At 41.5% G+C, this 21085-nt stretch overlaps 1 protein-coding gene across 2 annotated transcripts in view; it reads right to left on the bottom strand.

Moving 5' to 3' along the window:
* Window positions 1–21085, bottom strand: part of LOC106578947 (protocadherin-15) — a 332275-nt gene that overhangs the window by 218996 nt on the left and 92194 nt on the right. For both annotated transcript variants that reach the window (XM_014158252.2, XM_045702411.1), the window contains exons 3-4: window positions 7962–7976; window positions 7278–7343 (exon numbers count right to left, since the gene is read on the bottom strand). In XM_014158252.2, the coding sequence (XP_014013727.1) occupies window positions 7278–7343; window positions 7962–7976 (81 nt within the window). The remainder of the gene's footprint in view (window positions 1–7277; window positions 7344–7961; window positions 7977–21085) is intronic.

Below are 21085 nucleotides of genomic sequence, written 5' to 3'. Positions count from 1 at the left end.
TGGTGAGAAGATGACAACAGTTGGTGCGATTATTCGCAAATGGAAGAAACACAAAAGAACTCCCTTGGCCTGGGACTCCATGCAAGATCTCATCTCGAGGAGTTGCAATGATCATGAGAACGGTGAGGAATCAGCCCAGAACTACACGGGAGGATCTTATCAATGATCTCAAGGCAGCTGGGACCATAGTCACCAAGAAAACAATTGGTAACACACTACACCGTGAAGGACTGAAATCCTGCAGCGCCCGCAAGGTCCCCCTGCACAAGAAAGCATACAGACATGCCCGTCTGAAGTTTGCCAATGAACATCTGAATGATTCAGAGGACAACTGGGTGAAAGTGTTGTGGTCAGATGAGACCAAAATGGAGCTCTTTGGCATCAACTCAACTCGCCGTGTTTGGAGGAGGAGGAATGCTGCCTATGACCCCAAGAACACCATCCCCACCGTCAAACATGGAGGTGGAAACATTATGCTTTGGAGGTGTTTTTCTGCTAAGGGGACAGGAGAACTTCACCGCATCAAAGGGACGATGGACGGGGCCATGTACCGTCAAATCTTGGGTGAGAACCTCCTTCCCTCAGCCAGGGCATTGAAAATGGGTCGTAGATGGGAAATCCGCATGACAATGACCCAAAACACACGGCCAAGGCAACAAAGGAGTGGCTCAAGAAGAAGCACATTAAGGTCCTGGAGTGGCCTAGCCAGTCTCCAGACCTTAATCCCATAGAAAATCTGTGGAGGGAGCTGAAGGTTTGAGTTGCCAAACGTCAGCCTCGAAACCTTAATGACTTGGAGAAGATCTGCAAAGAGGAGTGGGACAAAATCCCTCCTGAGATGTGTGCAAACCTGGTGGCCAACTACAAGAAACGTTTGACCTCTGTGATTGCCAACAAGGGTTTTGCCACCAAGTACTAAGTCATGTTTTGCAGAGCGGTGAAATACTTATTTCCCTCATTAAAATGCTAATCAATTTATAACATTTTTGACATGCGTTTTTCTGGATTCTTTCGTTGTTATTCTGTCTCTCACTGTTCAAATAAACCTACCATTAAAATTATAGACTGATCATTTCTTTGTCAGTGGGCAAATGTACAAAATCAGCAGGGGATCAAATACTTGCTAGCTGGAGTGTTTACAGACATACTCAATCTCTCCCTATCCCAGTCTGTTGTCCCGACATGCTTCAAGATGTCAACCCTTGTTCCTGTACCCAAGAAAGCAAAGGTAACTGAACTAAATAACTATCGCCCCGTAGCACTCACTTTTGTCATTATGAAGTTCTTTGAGAGACTAATCAAGGATCATATCACCTCTACCTTACCTGACACCATAGAATCACTTAAATTTGCTTACGCCTCAATAGATCCACAGATGATGCAATCGCCATCGCACTGCACACTGCCCTATCCCATCTGGACATACCTATGTAAGAATGCTGTTCATTGACTATAGCTCAGCATTCAACACCATAGTAGCTTCCAAGCTCATCATTAAGCTCGAGGCCCTGAGTCTGAACCCCGCCCTGTGGAACTGGATCCCGGACTTCCTGATGGGCCACCCCCAGGTGGTGAAGGTAGGAAACAACACCTCCACTTTGCTGATCCTCAACACTGGGGCCATGCACACCCCCAACTCAATCATCAAGTTTGCAAACAACACAACAGTAGTAGGCCTGATTACCAACAATGATGAGACAACCTACATGGTGGAGCTGAGGGCCCTGGGAGTGTGGTGCCAGGAAAATAACCTCTCACCCAATGTCAACAAAACAAAGGAGCTGATCGTGGACTTTTCCACATCGATGGGAGCACAGTGGAGAAGGTGGGAAGCTTCAAGTTCCTTGTCATGCACATTACTGACAAACTGAAATGGTCCACCCACACAGACAGTGTGGTGAAGAAGGTGCAACAGCGCCTCTTCAACCTCAGGAGGCTAAAGAAATTTGACTTGGCACCTAAAACCCTCACAAACTTTTAAAGATGCACAATTGAGAGCATTCTGTCGGGCTGTATCACCGGCTGGTATGGCAACTGCACCGCCCACAACCGCAGGGCTCTCCAGAGGGTGGTGTGGTCTGCCCAACACATAACCGGGGGCAAACTACCTGTCCTCCAGGACACCTACAACACCCGGTGTCACAGGAAGGCCAAAAAGATCATCAAGGACAACAACCACCCAAGCCACTGCCTGTTCACCCCGCTATCATCCAGAAGGTGAGGTCAGTACAGGTGCATCAAAGCTGGGACCGAGAGACTGAAAAACAGCTTATATCAAGGCCATCAGATTGTTAAATAGCCATCACTATCACATTAGAGGCTGCTGCCCTATATACATAGACTTGAAATCACTGGCCACTTTAATAATGGAACGCTAGTCACTTTAATAATGTTTATATATTTTGCATTACTCATCTCATATGTATATACTGTATTCTATCCTATTCTACTGTATATTAGTCCATGCCGCTCTAACATTTCTCGTACAAATATTTATATATTCTTTATTCCATTCCATTATTTTAGATTGTGTGTATTGTTAGATATTACTTGTTAGATATTACTGAACTGTTGAACCTAGAAACACAAGCATTTCGCAACACCCACAATAACATCAGCTAAACATTGGTATGTGACAAATACAATTTTATTTGATTTGAAAATACTCATGAATTTGCTGAGACAAGTAAAAGTTTTAAGAAAATGGGTACACAATTTACAGCTGACCTGATTTGCTTTCATTTTGGGGGGTGATATCTTTATGGTGTCTGCAGATAGGTCTATTCTCCATAATCATCTCACAAAACACTGATTTGACAACACTCCCTCTCTGTTCCTAGCTGGAAAATGTTGATTTAATTCAATTTTGGAACATATTTGAGGAGAATGATTAAATAGCTATGTTAATCTGTGTCCTACACGGTTCTTGGTCTTTGGTCTGTCATTTCTCAACTGTTTTTCCAAAGCTCAGACAAGTTTTTTATGCCTGCAGAAGAAAGCAAACTCTTTAAAATGAAAATGGGGACCCATGAAATCCATCATATAGAATAAAGAAAGTGACAGTGGATCCATGCACAGTCACTATATGAGAAAAATCATCATTTTTGTGGTGCCGATATAAAATATATTCATGACTGCAATTGCTTCGGATAAGTATAGTGCATGGCTTAAACTACGTAAAAAGTAATTTCATATGATGCTGAGGCATGTTTTATCCATTAAATTAAGAATGAAAGTCGCTCCCACACTGTATGGGGTGAAAATCACAGGTAAATTACTGTTACATGAGGAACAGATTACCTTAAATCCTGATTACCTTAAATCCTGGACAGTTCTGATTTAGAATATGTGGACTACAAATACCTGGGTGTCTGGCTAGACTGTAAACTCTCCTTCCAGACTCACATTAAGCATCTCCAATCCAAAATTAAATAAAGAATCAGATTCCTATTTCGCAACAAAGCATCCTTCACTCATGCTGCCAAACATACCCTCGTAAAACTGACCATCCTACCGATCCTTGACTTTGTCCATGTCAATTACAAAATAGCCTCCAACACTCTACTCAGCACATTGGATGCAGTCTATCACAGTGCCATCCGTTTTGTCACCAAAGCCCCATATACTACCCACCACTGTTACCTGTATGCTCTCGTTGGCTGGTCCTCGCTACATATTTGTCACCAAACCCACTGGCTCCAGGTCATCTATAAGTCTTTGCTAGGTAAAGCTCCATCTTATCTCAGCTCACTGGTCACCATAGTATCACCCACCCGCACACGCTCCAGTAGGTATATTTCACTGGTCATCCCCAAAGCCAACACCTCCATTGGCCGCCTTTCCTTCCAGTTCTCTGCTGACAATGACTGGAACGAATTGTAAAAATCACTGAAGTTGGAGACATATCTCCCTCACTAACTTTAAGCGTCAGCTGCCAGAGCAGCTTACCAATCGCTGCAGCTGTACACAGCCCATCTGTAAATAGCCCTTCCAACCAACTACCTACCTCATCCCCATATTTGTTTTTGTTTTTCTGCTCTTTTGCACACCAGTATTTCTAGTTGTATATCCTCATCTGCACATATATCACTCCAGTGTAAATTGCTAAATTGTAATTACTTCCCCACTATTGGCCTATTTATTGCCTTCATTTGCACACACTGTATACAGATGTTTCTATTGTTATTGACTGTACGTTTGTTTATCCCATGTGTAACTCTGTGTTGTTGTTTTTGTCGCACTGCTTTGCTTTATCTTGGCCAGGTCGCACAGTTGTAAATGAGAACTTATTCTCAACTGGCCTACCAGGTTAAATAAAGGTTAAATAAAAAATGTAAATAAAAAAGTCATCACTGAGCTTGGCCAATAGAGAGTCAAACTAAGGGCTTTTCTCTAATTTGCTTTACTCCCAATGCAAACACATTCCGACTCCTGCACACAACCTCTCTCTGACTCAGTCCCTCTCAGAAGCTTCCTTTCACACTCAGTACGGTCCTATTAGATCAATATCCTTCCTCATGATGTCACAAATGATTCCTATCCCTCTCGTTGCCTGCTCCGCCCCCTTCTTGACACCTTTGTCTCCTGTGCTATTGTGGACACTCAAAGGGACCTTGACATTGGCCCGGGTGTTGTTGATCAGCTGACCTCCTCTCTCCTGGCTCAGAGCTTTGTCTGTCTGTCTGTCTGTCTCTGTGTGTGTGTGTGTGTGTGTGTGTGTGTGTGTGTGTGTGTGTGTGTGTGTGTGTGTGTGTGTGCGCGCGCATGTGTGAGTGAGTGAGTGTGTGAGTGAGTGAGTGAGTGAGTGAGAGATGATACCTCACTACCTCCCAGCAATCTGACAGCTAATCTCTGGGCCAGTCCAGAGTGACCCTCCACTTCCCCTGCATCATCCACCCTAGCCCTACACCTCAGATTCCATCATCCACCCTAGCCCTACACCTCAGATTCCATCATCCACCCTAGCCCTACACCTCAGATTCCATCATCCACCCTAGCCCTACACCTCAGACTCCATCATCCACCCTAGCCCTACACCTCAGACTCCATCATCCACATCTGACACTCCCCACTGTGCCTAAACAGTAAAAGACCATATGAGAACAAAACTGAAATGAGGAGGTAATCTAGCAATAATCCCCATGTCACAGCGTCTACTGTTGAAGGTGCAGAGAAATGCAGAGCAATTTTCAAAGTCTGTTAAGGTTCTATCTTCAAATGACACATACTTTAGGTTTCCGCTCCTTGGCAATCACACATAAAACTGCCCCTTTATAATAAAAAGTCGCCAGGGCTATACATTTATTCATTTTTTATTTCTAGCTGTTGGAAGGGAGTGAGGTACAGTACACCTGAAAAAAACTCATGAATTTGCTGAGACAAGTCAAATTTTTTAAGAAAATGGGTGCACAATTTACAGCTGACCTGATTTGCTTTCATTTTGGGGGGTGATATCTTTATGGTGTCTGCAGAGAGGTCTATTCTCCATAATCATCTCACAAAACACTGATTTGACAACACTCCCTCTCCGTTTCTAGCTGGAAAATGTGGATTTAATTCAATTTTGGAACATATTTGAGGAGAATGATTAAATAGCTATGTTAATCTGTGTCCTACACGGTTCTTGGTCTTTGGTCTGTCATTTCTCAACTGTTTTTCCAAAGCTCAGACAAGTTTTTTATGCCTGCAGAAGAAAGCAAACTCTTTAAAATGAAAATGGGGACCCATGAAATCCATCATATAGAATAAAGAAAGTGACAGTGGATCCATGCACAGTCACTATATGAGAAATGTCATCATTTTTGTGGTGCCGATATAAAATATATTCACGACTGCAATTGCTTCGGATAAGTATAGTGCACGGCTTAAACGACATAAAAAGTAATTTCATATGATGCTGAGGCATGTTTCATCCATTAAATGAGCTCTCACGCTGTATGGGGTGAAAATCACAGGTAAATTACTGTTACATGAGGAACAGATTACCTTAAATCCTGAAGGCATCACTGAGCTTGGCAAAGAGAGAGTCAAACTAAGGGCTTTTCTCTAATTTGCTTTACTCTCAATGCAAACACATTCCGACTCCTGCACACAACCTCTCTCCCTAAAATAATTATGCAATTCCTTGATACTGGATTAAAGGGAGACTTTGGGATTTTGGCAACGAGGCCCTTTATCTACTTCCCCAGAGTCTTACGAACTAGTGGATACCATTAGCATGCGAGCTTAGCGTTGGCTCGCAAAACTACCTATAACTTCCTTCACACTGGACACAAAGACATGAAAATTGTAAGAAATACATCCTCTACAAATAGAAATTAGCACTATATTAGCTTTGGTCAGCTTTATTCTGCAAGTCAAATTAACTCCAGAGAGGTGTGACAGAGACAATAAGCCAAAGAACTGCAGAAGAGTTACAGTCGGTTCGGAGAAAATACTCCAAACAAATACCTGCCCTCCATCCAATGTCTCAACTCTGACCCTGGTTCTGGCACCACCTCGAGGAGCAGTAGACAGCCCTAGTGAGAAGGAGCAGGGTTCTGCCTGCTGACATCCGTTGCCAAGGAGCATCAGTGTGGAAAACCTCTGATGCTCATTGGGCAGTCAATAGGGAAACAACAGCCAGCCACTGACCTCTGCTAACACCTGTCAAATGCATCACTAATGTTCAAACGCAATTACAGCTCAGAACGCAACGAAGCCCGGCCTAGCCCGGCCCAGCTGCCACACCCAATAGTGACTCAGAGTGGAGAAAGAAGGGAAAGATGGGAAGAGGGGAGAGAACGGAGAGATCTACTACAGCGAGGGTCCCTGGCTGTGCAGCACGCTGAACACCATTTGTAATGTGGCTGGCAGGGCCAGCCCCGCGCGGAGCCACCGGGGAAGGTCAAGGGAGGGAGACAAATATGGCCCCAACAACCAACAGCATTAGCAGCTCCACTCATTAGCGTTAAAGATGCTATGTATGGCTGCCTCCCACCCTGGTGGGCCCGTTTAAATTCACTCATAAACTGGTAATGGCTCAGCCCTCAACCGAGGAAAACAATTAGGACAGAGAGAATGTGGAGTTTAAGTGGTCGGAATCCTCCTCCTGAACTAATATTTAGTGAACCATCCTTTAGTCTTTTTGTTTTATTACATTGGAAAATACAAATGCTCTGTGTCTGGAACTGCAAGCTTGAAGCCTGTGCTTGGAGTGCTTTTCACTCAACCAGAGTTTATGATTTTCCCAGCATCGAACCATTATTCCAACAGTGCTGCATGGAAAGAATACATACCATTGGGGCTCTCTTCATCTATGGCAACAATGGTGGCGGGTGGACCAGTTCTGGAGAGTTTGCATTCTGGAATTCACAGACACACGAGAAGAAAAAACATGAACCTGTAATCTCCTGTTACGCACCAATAGAGTTCACAGCTATACTATGTCTAGAAGCAACACTGGACAGAACACACTGAATAGATCTAGGATGTATAGATCCAAGATGTATCGATCTAAGATGTAAACAGTAGATCTAAGATGTAAGTCGCTCTGGATAAGAGCGTCTGCTAAATGACTTAAATGTAATGTAAATGTAAGATGTATAGATCTAAGATGTATACAGTAGATCTAAGATGTATAGATCTAGGATGTATAGATATGTATACAGCAGATCTAAGATGTATCGATCCAAGATGTATCATCTAGGATGTATAGATCTAGGATGTATAGATCCAGGATGTATCGATCCAAGATGTATCCATCCAAGATGTATCGATCCAAGATGTATCGATCCAAGATGCATCGATCCAAGATGTATAGATGTACTGTCATGGGGGGGGATAGAAGGAGAATGGGGGCAAATTGTAGAGTGGTAATGAAAGATGAGGCTGTATGAGGCTTCTTTATGAGCAGAATGAGGCTGTAACTGGAGATTAGAGTGCTACAGTCTGTTCACAGAGAGAAAGATCTATGGCCTTACCATCATACTGCCAGTCTGGGGTCAAATATAGTAACATCAGCCAGAAAGCAGAACAGAATGACAGAAGAAAAGAAAAGGACAAGCAGGAAGTCAGTTATCTTTAAGACACTTGAAAGAGAACAAAAAAATAGGGAAAAATTAGGGAAGAGAACATATCAAAAGAAAAGTTCTGAAACTTTGAAACAGAGGTGCGAAAGTTCACATTATATTCCTAGTGAAACTAGAACAAAACAGGACCGTGATTTTGGTGATTTTCACGAAATATAATCCATAGAAGGATCCTTTGGAGGAAGGATTGTTGACATGTATTTGACATTTGTAACTTAAAGTGTAATTCAAAAATAATGAATAAAGTTGGAACATCTGTGGCATTTTGAGACGGGAAAGGGGATACCTAGTCAGTTGCACAACTGGCATTTTGGCCTTACCCAAGCCTCCTCTCAGAGTCCAGAAATGTTTCATCTGTAGATGCTACAAAGCAAAAATTGGTGTTATATGTAGCTTTACCTATTGCTCTGTAATATGAGTAGTATTGTGATTTCAATGACAATTTTCAACATGAATATTGAAAATATAAAAACAATTATTTTTGCAAATCTTTCAATATATTGTTGAACAATAATATAATCTATGGGCATATCAAAGTTTCAGAGTAGGAGTGTGACAAGCTGACTCAGTAGCTCTCGTCACGGACATGCATTATTTAATTATCCTTATAAATTGTTTAGCGCGTTCATGTTTCCCCATAAATCTAGTAAATCCTTACTCCTAAATGTATATACTGTTGTTCTTTCCCTCTTTTACCAGTATCATGAGTATTTACTGTGCACAAGGCTAATTATGTGTCAAGGAAATGTTTGGTCAAGTTGCATTGTGACGCATTTCAGTTTCATATTTAAATGCAGTAAATTACAATTTTGCAATCCTCCAAATGGATGCGATGTTCAGGTGCACCTGAACACTTGCTACACTGAAGAGAAAGACGTTTGTTTATTTCCATATTGTAATGTATCCTGTGTTTGAAGTTTGCGGATCTCGGAACTCCATGTACGGCTCCATAAGTAATACGTTTTACTGACTGTTGGCCTGCAGAACTATAGTTAGGAAATGTGTATTCATTAATGGAAAGTATTCCCGCTTTGAGGATAAGCCAGGAATGTTTAAGATGTTTATTTAGACGGAATATGCAAATGTGGGTATAATGAAGATGTCTGTTACATGATTTAATATGCCATATTTGGGTAAAGAGCTCCGTGGTTAATGGTTTGGCCATAGGTATAAAGGTACCTGTTGCACTTGTGAGCTGGAGTGTTCTAGCTCTGGTATGTGAGCTGTGTGGGGAGGCTGTCCATAGCCTGTTATACCCCAACCTGCTATAGTTGGTTTGGTATGTGAGCCGTGTGGGGAGGCTGTCCATAGCCTGTTATACCCCAACCTGCTATAGTTGGTTTGGTATGTGAGCCGTGTGGGGAGGCTGTCCATAGCCTGTTATACCCCAACCTGCTATAGTTGGTTTGGTATGTGAGCCGTGTGGGGAGGCTGTCCATAGCCTGTTATACCCCAACCTGCTATAGTTGGTTTGGTATGTGAGCCGTGTGGGGAGGCTGTCCATAGCCTGTTATACCCCAACCTGCTATAGTTGGTTTGGTATGTGAGCTGTGTGGGGAGGCTGTTCATAGCCTGTTATACCCCAACCTGGTTTGGTATGTGAGCTGTGTGGGGAGGCTGTCCATAGCCTGTTATACGCAAAGCTGCTATAGTTGGTTTGGCAGGGTAGGCTTGATTGAGGCTTACGTTTTCGATTTAGATTCAAATCTGTATTTTGAGAATCTGTTCATCTTGTAAATAGCTTTGTAGATGATGTAAATATTGGATTTATTCATTCACCTGGCCAGTATTTTGCACCTGATCCTGCTGCCTCCTGCTACTTACTACCCTTAACGCTGCTTCAAATTCCACTCCCTACAACAGGAAGCTCTGCTAGTTTACAGTTATTACCTCAAAAAGTCAGATTTCACTTCCTTAAATGTCCACCCTTCGCAGATCAGTCTGCACCGATCATTACCCACAACCCACTACGGTAGAAGAACAGTCTAGCGCAAAGCAGTGGGGCGAGGCTGCGGTGGTGGTGGCGAGGCATCTGAAGAGAGGGCACGAGTGAGTGATTTGATGAACACTGTTCCTGGGTGGCAGGCTGGGAGAGATCTGCTGCTTCAAGGGACTGCATTTGTTAACCGGGGAGGGGCGTCACTTTCCCATCGCTCCCAACTTCCCTGCTTCCGACACACACCTTTACGAAATATTAATGGGTAGTTATGAGAAGACAGACAGCTCGATATGAATAACACCGCGTCGACACGCTGCTGAGTTCCCCCTGAAAGAAAGATAAGTGGTCATGGAGAAAATGGCTTTTCAAGGGATGGTGCACTTGCTAGATTATTTCTTCTTAAAAAAAAAAGATTTCTCTTCCTAACACAATAGCCGTTTGCAGACGGGCGGTGAGTGCACAGTGCAGTCAGTATGTAAATGCTCGGAAACCACTACTACCTGACTAGATATCCAAACGCTCCAGCTCCCATATAAACAGCTCTAAATGTGTCTGGGTCTTGAGTTTGCTCTGGAACATTGAGCCTTGATTACATTGGTTTGTTGTGTCTGGAGAATGGATGTATGGACAAGCATGGGGCAGCAACAGATGAGAGATACATTCAGAGTCCATATGCCCTCTGTATGGCTGGCCATCATAAATGACTAATTACCCAATAGCTGACTAGGGTTATGAGTCACATGACATCAGAAAGGCTGTAACCCAACAACGCCCAGGTGACTGTCGCCCTTGTATCAACGCTAGCTACAGTATTTGCACAGTCACTGCAATGCCACAAATATCTCTACGGGTGAACAAACAGATAGTGTTATGCTGAAATATTAATGGAATATTAGTACCCAGGACAACTGAATGAGTTCTTTGACATCAGAGGGCCTGCTGCCTGTGATCTACCTTCCAGATTCCAAAAAAAGCAAAAAAGCAAAACGAGTAATGTTTTCATGAATCGTTTGGGACTGTTCAATAATAAACAGGATCCTACAGACAGAGCATCCAATTTTGCCTACTGTTTGAAAGAAACTGTAACATATGTGGTGCAAAGTACTACTTAAGTCTTTTTTTTGGTATCTGTACTTTAGTTTACTATTTATATTCTTGACAACTTTTACTTTTACTTCACTACCTTCCTAAAGAAAATAATGTACTTTTTAATCCATACATTTTTACTTTTACTTCACTACCTTCCTAAAGAAAATAATGTACTTTTTAATCCATACATTTTCCCTGAAACCCAAATGTACTCGTTACATTTTGAATCCTTAGCAGGACAGGAAATGTGTCTAATTCTCGCAGGTATGAAGAGAACATCCCTGGTCATCCCTACTGCCTCTAATCTGGTGGACTCATTAAACAGAGAACATCCCTGGTCATCCCTACTGCCTCTAATCTGGTGGACTCATTAAACAGAGAACATCCCTGGTCATCCCTACTGCCTCTAATCTGGTGGACTCATTAAACAGAGAACATCCCTGGTCATCCCTACTGCCTCTAATCTGGTGGACTCATTAAACAGAGAACATCCCTGGTCATCCTTACTGCCTCTAATCTGGTGGACTCATTAAACAGAGAACATCCCTGGTCATCCCTACTGCCTCTAATCTGGTGGACTCATTAAACAGAGAACATCCCTGGTCATCCCTACTGCCTCTAATCTGGTGGACTCATTAAACAGAGAACATCCCTGGTCATCCCTACTGCCTCTAATCTGGTGGACTCATTAAACAGAGAACATCCCTGGTCATCCCTACTGCCTCTAATCTGGTGGACTCATTAAACAGAGAACATCCCTGGTCATCCTTACTGTCTCTAATCTGGTGGACTCATTAAACAGAGAACATCCCTGGTCATCCCTACTGCCTCTAATCTGGTGGACTCATTAAACAGAGAACATCCCTGGTCATCCCTACTGCCTCTAATCTGGTGGACTCATTAAACAGAGAACATCCCTGGTCATCCTTACTGTCTCTAATCTGGTGGACTCATTAAACAGAGAACATCCCTGGTCATCCCTACTGCCTCTAATCTGGTGGACTCATTAAACAGAGAACATCCCTGGTCATCCCTACTGCCTCTAATCTGGTGGACTCATTAAACAGAGAACATCCCTGGTCATCCCTACTGCCTCTAATCTGGTGGACTCATTAAACAGAGAACATCCCTGGTCATCCCTACTGCCTCTAATCTGGTGGACTCATTAAACAGAGAACATCCCTGGTCATCCCTACTGCCTCTAATCTGGTGGACTCATTAAACAGAGAACATCCCTGGTCATCCTTACTGTCTCTAATCTGGTGGACTCATTAAACAGAGAACATCCCTGGTCATCCCTACTGCCTCTAATCTGGTGGACTCATTAAACAGAGAACATCCCTGGTCATCCCTACTGCCTCTAATCTGGTGGACTCATTAAACAGAGAACATCCCTGGTCATCCCTACTGCCTCTAATCTGGTGGACTCATTAAACAGAGAACATCCCTGGTCATCCCTACTGCCTCTAATCTGGTGGACTCATTAAACAGAGAACATCCCTGGTCATCCTTACTGTCTCTAATCTGGTGGACTCATTAAACAGAGAACATCCCTGGTCATCCTTACTGTCTCTAATCTGGTGGACTCATTAAACAGAGAACATCCCTGGTCATCCCTACTGCCTCTAATCTGGTGGACTCATTAAACAGAGAACATCCCTGGTCATCCCTACTGCCTCTAATCTGGTGGACTCATTAAACAGAGAACATCCCTGGTCATCCCTACTGCCTCTAATCTGGTGGACTCATTAAACAGAGAACATCCCTGGTCATCCTTACTGTCTCTAATCTGGTGGACTCATTAAACACACATGCTTCATTTGTAAAGGATGTCTGAGTGTTGGAGTGAGCCCCTGGCTATCCATAAATAAAATAAAAAACAAGAAAATGGTGCCGTCTGCTTTGCTTAATATAAGGAACTTGAAATAATTTATACTTTTACTCTTGATACTTAAGTATATTTTAGCAATTACATTTACTTTCGATACTTAAGTATGTTTAAAACCAAATATTTTTTTACTTTTACTCAAGTAGTATATTACTGGGTGACTTTCACTTTTACTTGAGTCATTTTCTGTTCAGCTATCTTTACTTTTACTCAAGTATGACAATTGGCTACTTTTTCCCCACCACTGCCAAAATATCAGTTTCCTCAAAAGCATGTATATTTAGTATGTATAGCACTAGCAACATCATGCTCCTCCCCTTGTACACTATCCAACGTTGTGTTTGTAAGTTGCTATATATTTTCAGAATGAATGTGTACAAGTAGAAAGGAAAAAACATCCGTTTTTAAACAACTAAAATACTGAAGTGGGCAGTAAATGCCTCAATAAGCAGACATTCCAGTTAGCACATTATCTGGCTATCTAATCATCCCACATCAAATCCACTAGTTTGTCTGGATGCCAAAACTGTAAAAGGCAAAGGAACCGCCCACGAAACCTGCTCTAGCCGAAAGGCAATTTCCAATTAACTGATAAGTGTACCTGTCTAAAAGTGGGTTATATACCTGTCTTCGATTTGATGGATTCTGATAAGTGTACCTGTCTAAAAGTGGGTTATATACCTGTCTTCGATTTGATGGATTCTGATAAGTGTACCTAAGTCTAAAAGTGGGTTATATACCTGTCTTCGATTTGATGGATTCTGATAAGTGTACCTGTCTAAAAGTGGGTTATATACCTGTCTTCGATTTGATGGATTCTGATAAGTGTACCTAAGTCTAAAAGTGGGTTATATACCTGTCTTCGATTTGATGGATTCTGATAAGTGTACCTGTCTAAAAGTGGGTTATATACCTGTCTTCGATTTGATGGATTCTGATAAGTGTACCTGTCTAAAAGTGGGTTATATACCTGTCTTCGATTTGATGGATTCTGATAAGTGTACCTAAGTCTAAAAGTGGGTTATATACCTGTCTTCGATTTGATGGATTCTGATAAGTGTACCTAAGTCTAAAAGTGGGTTATATACCTGTCTTCGATTTGATGGATTCTGATAAGTGTACCTAAGTCTAAAAGTGGGTTATATACCTGTCTTCGATTTGATGGATTCTGATAAGTGTACCTAAGTCTAAAAGTGGGTTATATACCTGTCTTCGATTTGATGGCTTCTGATAAGTGTACCTAAGTCTAAAAGTGGGTTATATACCTGTCTTCGATTTGATGGATTCTGATAAGTGTACCTAAGTCTAAAAGTGGGTTATATACCTGTCTTCGATTTGATGGATTCTGATAAGTGTACCTAAGTCTAAAAGTGGGTTATATACCTGTCTTCGATTTGATGGATTCTGATAAGTGTACCTGTCTAAAAGTGGGTTATATACCTGTCTTCGATTTGATGGATTCTGATAAGTGTACCTGTCTAAAAGTGGGTTATATACCTGTCTTCGATTTGATGGATTCTGATAAGTGTACCTGTCTAAAAGTGGGTTATATACCTGTCTTCGATTTGATGGATTCTGATAAGTGTACCTAAGTCTAAAAGTGGGTTATATACCTGTCTTCGATTTGATGGATTCTGATAAGTGTACCTGTCTAAAAGTGGGTTATATACCTGTCTTCGATTTGATGGATTCTGATAAGTGTACCTAAGTCTAAAAGTGGGTTATATACCTGTCTTCGATTTGATGGATTCTGATAAGTGTACCTGTCTAAAAGTGGGTTATATACCTGTCTTCGATTTGATGGATTCTGATAAGTGTACCTGTCTAAAAGTGGGTTATATACCTGTCTTCGATTTGATGGATTCTGATAAGTGTACCTAAGTCTAAAAGTGGGTTATATACCTGTCTTCGATTTGATGGATTCTGATAAGTGTACCTAAGTCTAAAAGTGGGTTATATACCTGTCTTCGATTTGATGGATTCTGATAAGTGTACCTAAGTCTAAAAGTGGGTTATATACCTGTCTTCGATTTGATGGATTCTGATAAGTGTACCTAAGTCTAAAAGTGGGTTATATACCTGTCTTCGATTTGATGGCTTCTGATAAGTGTACCTAAGTCTAAAAGTGGGTTATATACCTGTCTTCGATTTGATGGATTCTGATAAGTGTACCTAAGTCTAAAAGTGGGTTATATACCTGTCTTCGATTTGATGGATTCTGATAAGTGTACCTAAGTCTAAAAGTGGGTTATATACCTGTCTTCGATTTGATGGATTCTGATAAGTGTACCTGTCTAAAAGTGGGTTATATACCTGTCTTCGATTTGATGGATTCTGATAAGTGTACCTGTCTAAAAGTGGGTTATATACCTGTCTTCGATTTGATGGATTCTGATAAGTGTACCTGTCTAAAAGTGGGTTATATACCTGTCTTCGATTTGATGGATTCTGATAAGTGTACCTGTCTAAAAGTGGGTTATATACCTGTCTTCGATTTGATGGATTCTGATAAGTGTACCTAAGTCTAAAAGTGGGTTATATACCTGTCTTCGATTTGATGGATTCTGATAAGTGTACCTAAGTCTAAAAGTGGGTTATATACCTGTCTTCGATTTGATGGATTCTGATAAGTGTACCTAAGTCTAAAAGCGGGTTATATACCTGTCTTCGATTTGATGGATTCTGATAAGTGTACCTAAGTCTAAAAGTGGGTTATATACCTGTCTTCGATTTGATGGATTCTGATAAGTGTACCTAAGTCTAAAAGTGGGTTATATACCTGTCTTCGATTTGATGGATTCTGATAAGTGTACCTGTCTAAAAGTGGGTTATATACCTGTCTTCGATTTGATGGATTCTGATAAGTGTAACTAAGTCTAAAAGTGGGTTATATACCTGTCTTCGATTTGATGGATTCTGATAAGTGTACCTAAGTCTAAAAGTGGGTTATATACCTGTCTTCGATTTGATGGATTCTGATAAGTGTACCTAAGTCTAAAAGTGGGTTATATACCTGTCTTCGATTTGATGGATTCTGATAAGTGTACCTAAGTCTAAAAGTGGGTTATATACCTGTCTTCGATTTGATGGATTCTGATAAGTGTACCTAAGTCTAAAAGTGGGTTATATACCTGTCTTCGATTTGATGGATTCTGATAAGTGTACCTAAGTCTAAAAGTGGGTTATATACCTGTCTTCGATTTGATGGATTCTGATAAGTGTACCTAAGTCTAAAAGTGGGTTATATACCTGTCTTCGATTTGATGGATTCTGATAAGTGTACCTAAGTCTAAAAGTGGGTTATATACCTGTCTTCGATTTGATGGATTCTGATAAGTGTACCTAAGTCTAAAAGTGGGTTATATACCTGTCTTCGATTTGATGGATTCTGATAAGTGTACCTAAGTCTAAAAGTGGGTTATATACCTGTCTTCGATTTGATGGATTCTGATAAGTGTACCTAAGTCTAAAAGTGGGTTATATACCTGTCTTCGATTTGATGGATTCTGATAAGTGTACCTAAGTCTAAAAGTGGGTTATATACCTGTCTTCGATTTGATGGATTCTGATAAGTGTACCTAAGTCTAAAAGTGGGTTATATACCTGTCTTCGATTTGATGGATTCTGATAAGTGTACCTAAGTCTAAAAGTGGGTTATATACCTGTCTTCGATTTGATGGATTCTGATAAGTGTACCTAAGTCTAAAAGTGGGTTATATACCTGTCTTCGATTTGATGGATTCTGATAAGTGTACCTAAGTCTAAAAGTGGGTTATATACCTGTCTTCGATTTGATGGATTCTGATAAGTGTACCTAAGTCTAAAAGTGGGTTATATACCTGTCTTCGATTTGATGGATTCTGATAAGTGTACCTAAGTCTAAAAGTGGGTTATATACCTGTCTTCGATTTGATGGATTCTGATAAGTGTACCTAAGTCTAAAAGTGGGTTATATACCTGTCTTCGATTTGATGGATTCTGATAAGTGTACCTAAGTCTAAAAGTGGGTTATATACCTGTCTTCGATTTGATGGATTCTGATAAGTGTACCTAAGTCTAAAAGTGGGTTATATACCTGTCTTCGATTTGATGGATTCTGATAAGTGTACCTAAGTCTAAAAGTGGGTTATATACCTGTCTTCGATTTGATGGATTCTGATAAGTGTACCTGTCTAAAAGTGGGTTATATACCTGTCTTCGATTTGATGGATTCTGATAAGTGTAACTAAGTCTAAAAGTGGGTTATATACCTGTCTTCGATTTGATGGATTCTGATAAGTGTACCTAAGTCTAAAAGTGGGTTATATACCTGTCTTCGATTTGATGGATTCTGATAAGTGTACCTAAGTCTAAAAGTGGGTTATATACCTGTCTTCGATTTGATGGATTCTGATAAGTGTACCTAAGTCTAAAAGTGGGTTATATACCTGTCTTCGATTTGATGGATTCTGATAAGTGTACCTAAGTCTAAAAGTGGGTTATATACCTGTCTTCGATTTGATGGATTCTGATAAGTGTACCTAAGTCTAAAAGTGGGTTATATACCTGTCTTCGATTTGATGGATTCTGATAAGTGTACCTAAGTCTAAAAGTGGGTTATATACCTGTCTTCGATTTGATGGATTCTGATAAGTGTACCTAAGTCTAAAAGTGGGTTATATACCTGTCTTCGATTTGATGGATTCTGATAAGTGTACCTAAGTCTAAAAGTGGGTTATATACCTGTCTTCGATTTGATGGATTCTGCATTATTTGAAGCAGCACTAGCTTTCACTTGAGGTTGGTGTTGGGGCCAATTAGGATTAGTATTCCATTTCAGAATAATGAGGGTGATGAGATCATCGGCTAACATCTGACCTTTTGATTGGTTAAATAGTTAAATGCTTCTTTGACCCTGCAGGGGCAACGTTCCTCCCATAGAAATATAATTACTAGATTCTATTTCTATGCTGCCTCCCCCTCGCCCTAATATGACACCAGGACATTGGCTGATTCCAAAGTAGAGCGTCGCTTGTGACAATGACCATGGATGTTTGATGTCAAGAGACAACCCCTGCATGTGCCCACTCCTCTAACTGTGATAACCTGTGTGAGAGATGCTGCTAGGAGATTGGACCAACGCCATCGAAGGTCATCATCGCAGAAATCAATAGCGAGCAATAATGCAGCTAACGGAACACACTCCAGGCCAGCGAGGCTAGCGTTACTCCCAAGACGAGAGGCCATTCAAATCACAATATGGCTCCTTCGCCCATTCAAGAGAAATACAATGTAAAGGGGAGGGGGGTTAGTAATGCATTGTGATTTTGGTATGTGAGGTGAATTGGATTCGAACAAAGTGAATGTGGAATCAATAAAGAATTCTAAAACATAAGTTGTGATGTCCGTATATTAGAAATCAAAAACACCTGTTGAACCACTTATAGAATTGAATAACTCGATTTTTCCAGAGGGAACTTTTCTAAAGAATAACTGCTTTGTAGTATGATAGCATAGTACACTATCAAGGTTGATTTGCTAAGAACAGATCACACCTATTAGAATCCACTACAGTCCATCTTTCATGTATCATGTCATACTTCACTAATGTTTTAGTTATACTTTGAATTCAAACTGGATGGTGATAAAAAACAGGATTATATTCCGATTTTCTCAAACCGCCTAACGAAGTCAAAGGCACAGTGAGCACAACAGGTGCCAGTGCCTGAGCTCTTTAAGGCAATGGGTATTCATTATCGGTTTTACACGCACACACAAATCACCACCACCCATTCCCTTTTCTGGTCATCTCTAATGAGGCAGATAGATATAGGCACAAAGGAATCTCTTGAAGAAATGTCAGGAGTCAGACTCCAAAACACATGATTCATGACATCATCATTACAAGACCCAACCTGAGATCACAGGTTCTACTTAGCACACATCTTAACCCAACGAGTCACTCACAGATAGGACATCATTTGAGGAACAGCAATGATGTCAGCAGACTATATCACCCAAATTGACCGCCCAAAATATATCTCAAAATATTCTATTTCCTTATTACCCCAGCGATGGCTTGTGTATACTATAATATGATTGCCACTATGGGAGTCTTGAGAATGGAGTTTGAGGCTATTTTGGACAGAGCTATGCTGCAGCTGCACTGACATCAACCTGATCCTTGTATGCCCGGGATGGGCTGAGGTGGTTTTCACCAGACACATCAATCTCTTACAAGGTCAAAGATCTGTCTCCTCCTGAGGCGGATGGATGAGCCTACAGGGAATGGCTTTGAATACCTGCTGATTTAAACTTAGGGACTTCGAGTCCTATTCTATTTTATTCTAAAATTGTGCCTCGGTTAACTGCATGAGTGGGGGAAAGAAAAGGGGTTAGAAAAAGCGGTTGAAAGCTATTGAGGCTTTACTGTTGACTGAATAGACACCACAGTGTTGTTAACATATCTGTTGTGTGTGTATACTGGGAGAAATGTGATGAGTCTCAGTCACAACAAGTGGCTGCACAGTCAATTGGCCACCCAGGCCAAACATCACGGCTACTCTTTCATCAGATATGAGACGGCGTGGGCTTCCCTTCGCAGCATTTATCCTGCTGCTTTATTTGCATCTTGGATCACTGGAAATAGGGCTGAGTGGGTGTGAGTCAGGGTTAAGGAAATAGGGCTGAGTGGGTGTGAGTCAGGGTTAAGGAAATAAGGCTGAGTGGGTGTGTAGTCAGGGTTAAGGAAATAGGGATGAGTGGGTGTGAGTCAGGGTTAAGGAAATAGGGCTGAGTGGGTGTGTAGTCAGGGTTAAGGAAATAGGGCTGAGTGGGTGTGAGTTAGGGTTAAGGAAATAGGGCTGAGTGGGTGTGTAGTCAGGGTTAAGGAAATAGGACTGAGTGGTGTGAATTAGGGCTGAGTGGGTGTGAGTCAGGGTTAAGGAAATAGGGCTGAGTGGGTGTGTAGTCAGGGTTAAGGAAATAGGCCTGAGTGGGTGTGAGTCAGGGTTAAGGAAATAGGGCTGAGCGGGTGTGTAGTCAGGGTTAAGGAAATAGGGCTGAGTGGGTGTGTAGTCAGGGTTAAGGAAATAGGGCTGAGTGGGTGTGAGTTAGGGTTAAGGAAATAGGGCTGAGTGGGTGTGTAGTCAGGGTTAAGGAAATAGGACTGAGTGGTGTGAAATAGGGCTGAGTGGGTGTGTAGTCAGGGTTAAGGACCACATAGTTGAATAAGGAGACTGGGGGGGGGGGTAGAGGGATAGATTCCGTCTCTCTCTATCTCTCTGTCACAGACCCAGTGGAAGGACACTGAAGGGTTAGTGGTTAGCTGGCTCACAGTCAGTGTGGTGTATGGATGGATGAGAGATGCAGGTCTGAGCCCCACTGAGGCTGGCAATGCCTGCCCCCTAATGAAATGAGTGCTGTAAGTTCTGTCAATACTCTCATCTCCACCATCAGTGTGTTGTAAGTTCTGTCAATACTCTCATCTCCACCATCAGTGTGTTGTAAGTTCTGTCAATACTCTCATCTCCACCATCAAAGTGTGTTGTAAGTTCTGTCAATACTCTCATCTCCACCATCAAAGTGTGTTGTAAGTTCTGTCAATACTCTCATCTCCACCATCAAAGTGTGTTGTAAGTTCTGTCAATACTCTCATCTCCACCATCAAAGTGTGTTGTAAGTTCTGTCAATACTCTCATCTCCACCATCAAAGTGTGTTGTACGTTCTGTCAATACTCTCATCTCCACCATCAAAGTGTGTTGTACGTTCTGTCAATACTCTCATCTCCACCATCAAAGTGTGTTGTACGTTCTGTCAATACTCTCATCTCCACCATCTGCTTGGCCTGAATAGTAATCTGGTTGTAACTCAAAACAAACAAAAATACAGAAATTGAAATGGGTTTTCTTTAAACTCACAAACCTCAAGAACAACTAAAAGGTTGATGAGGATAGAGCAAATAAAAACACTTTATGTCCTTGATATAGTTTCCTGTGAAGTTAGTTTGTTTTCACAGTGAGTGTCTTAAATATGTACCTTGCTAAAGTAGGCCTATATTATGATGTATTATGTATAGCTAGCTAGACACTTATATGTATATGTATAGCCCAGAGGGGCAT

Source organism: Salmo salar, chromosome ssa19 (genome assembly GCF_905237065.1).
Source record: "Salmo salar chromosome ssa19, Ssal_v3.1, whole genome shotgun sequence".
In the NCBI taxonomy this organism is placed as follows: domain Eukaryota; kingdom Metazoa; phylum Chordata; class Actinopteri; order Salmoniformes; family Salmonidae; genus Salmo; species Salmo salar.
The sequence above is the reverse complement of the archived record's forward strand: the minus strand, read 5'-3'. Positions and strand labels throughout refer to the sequence as shown.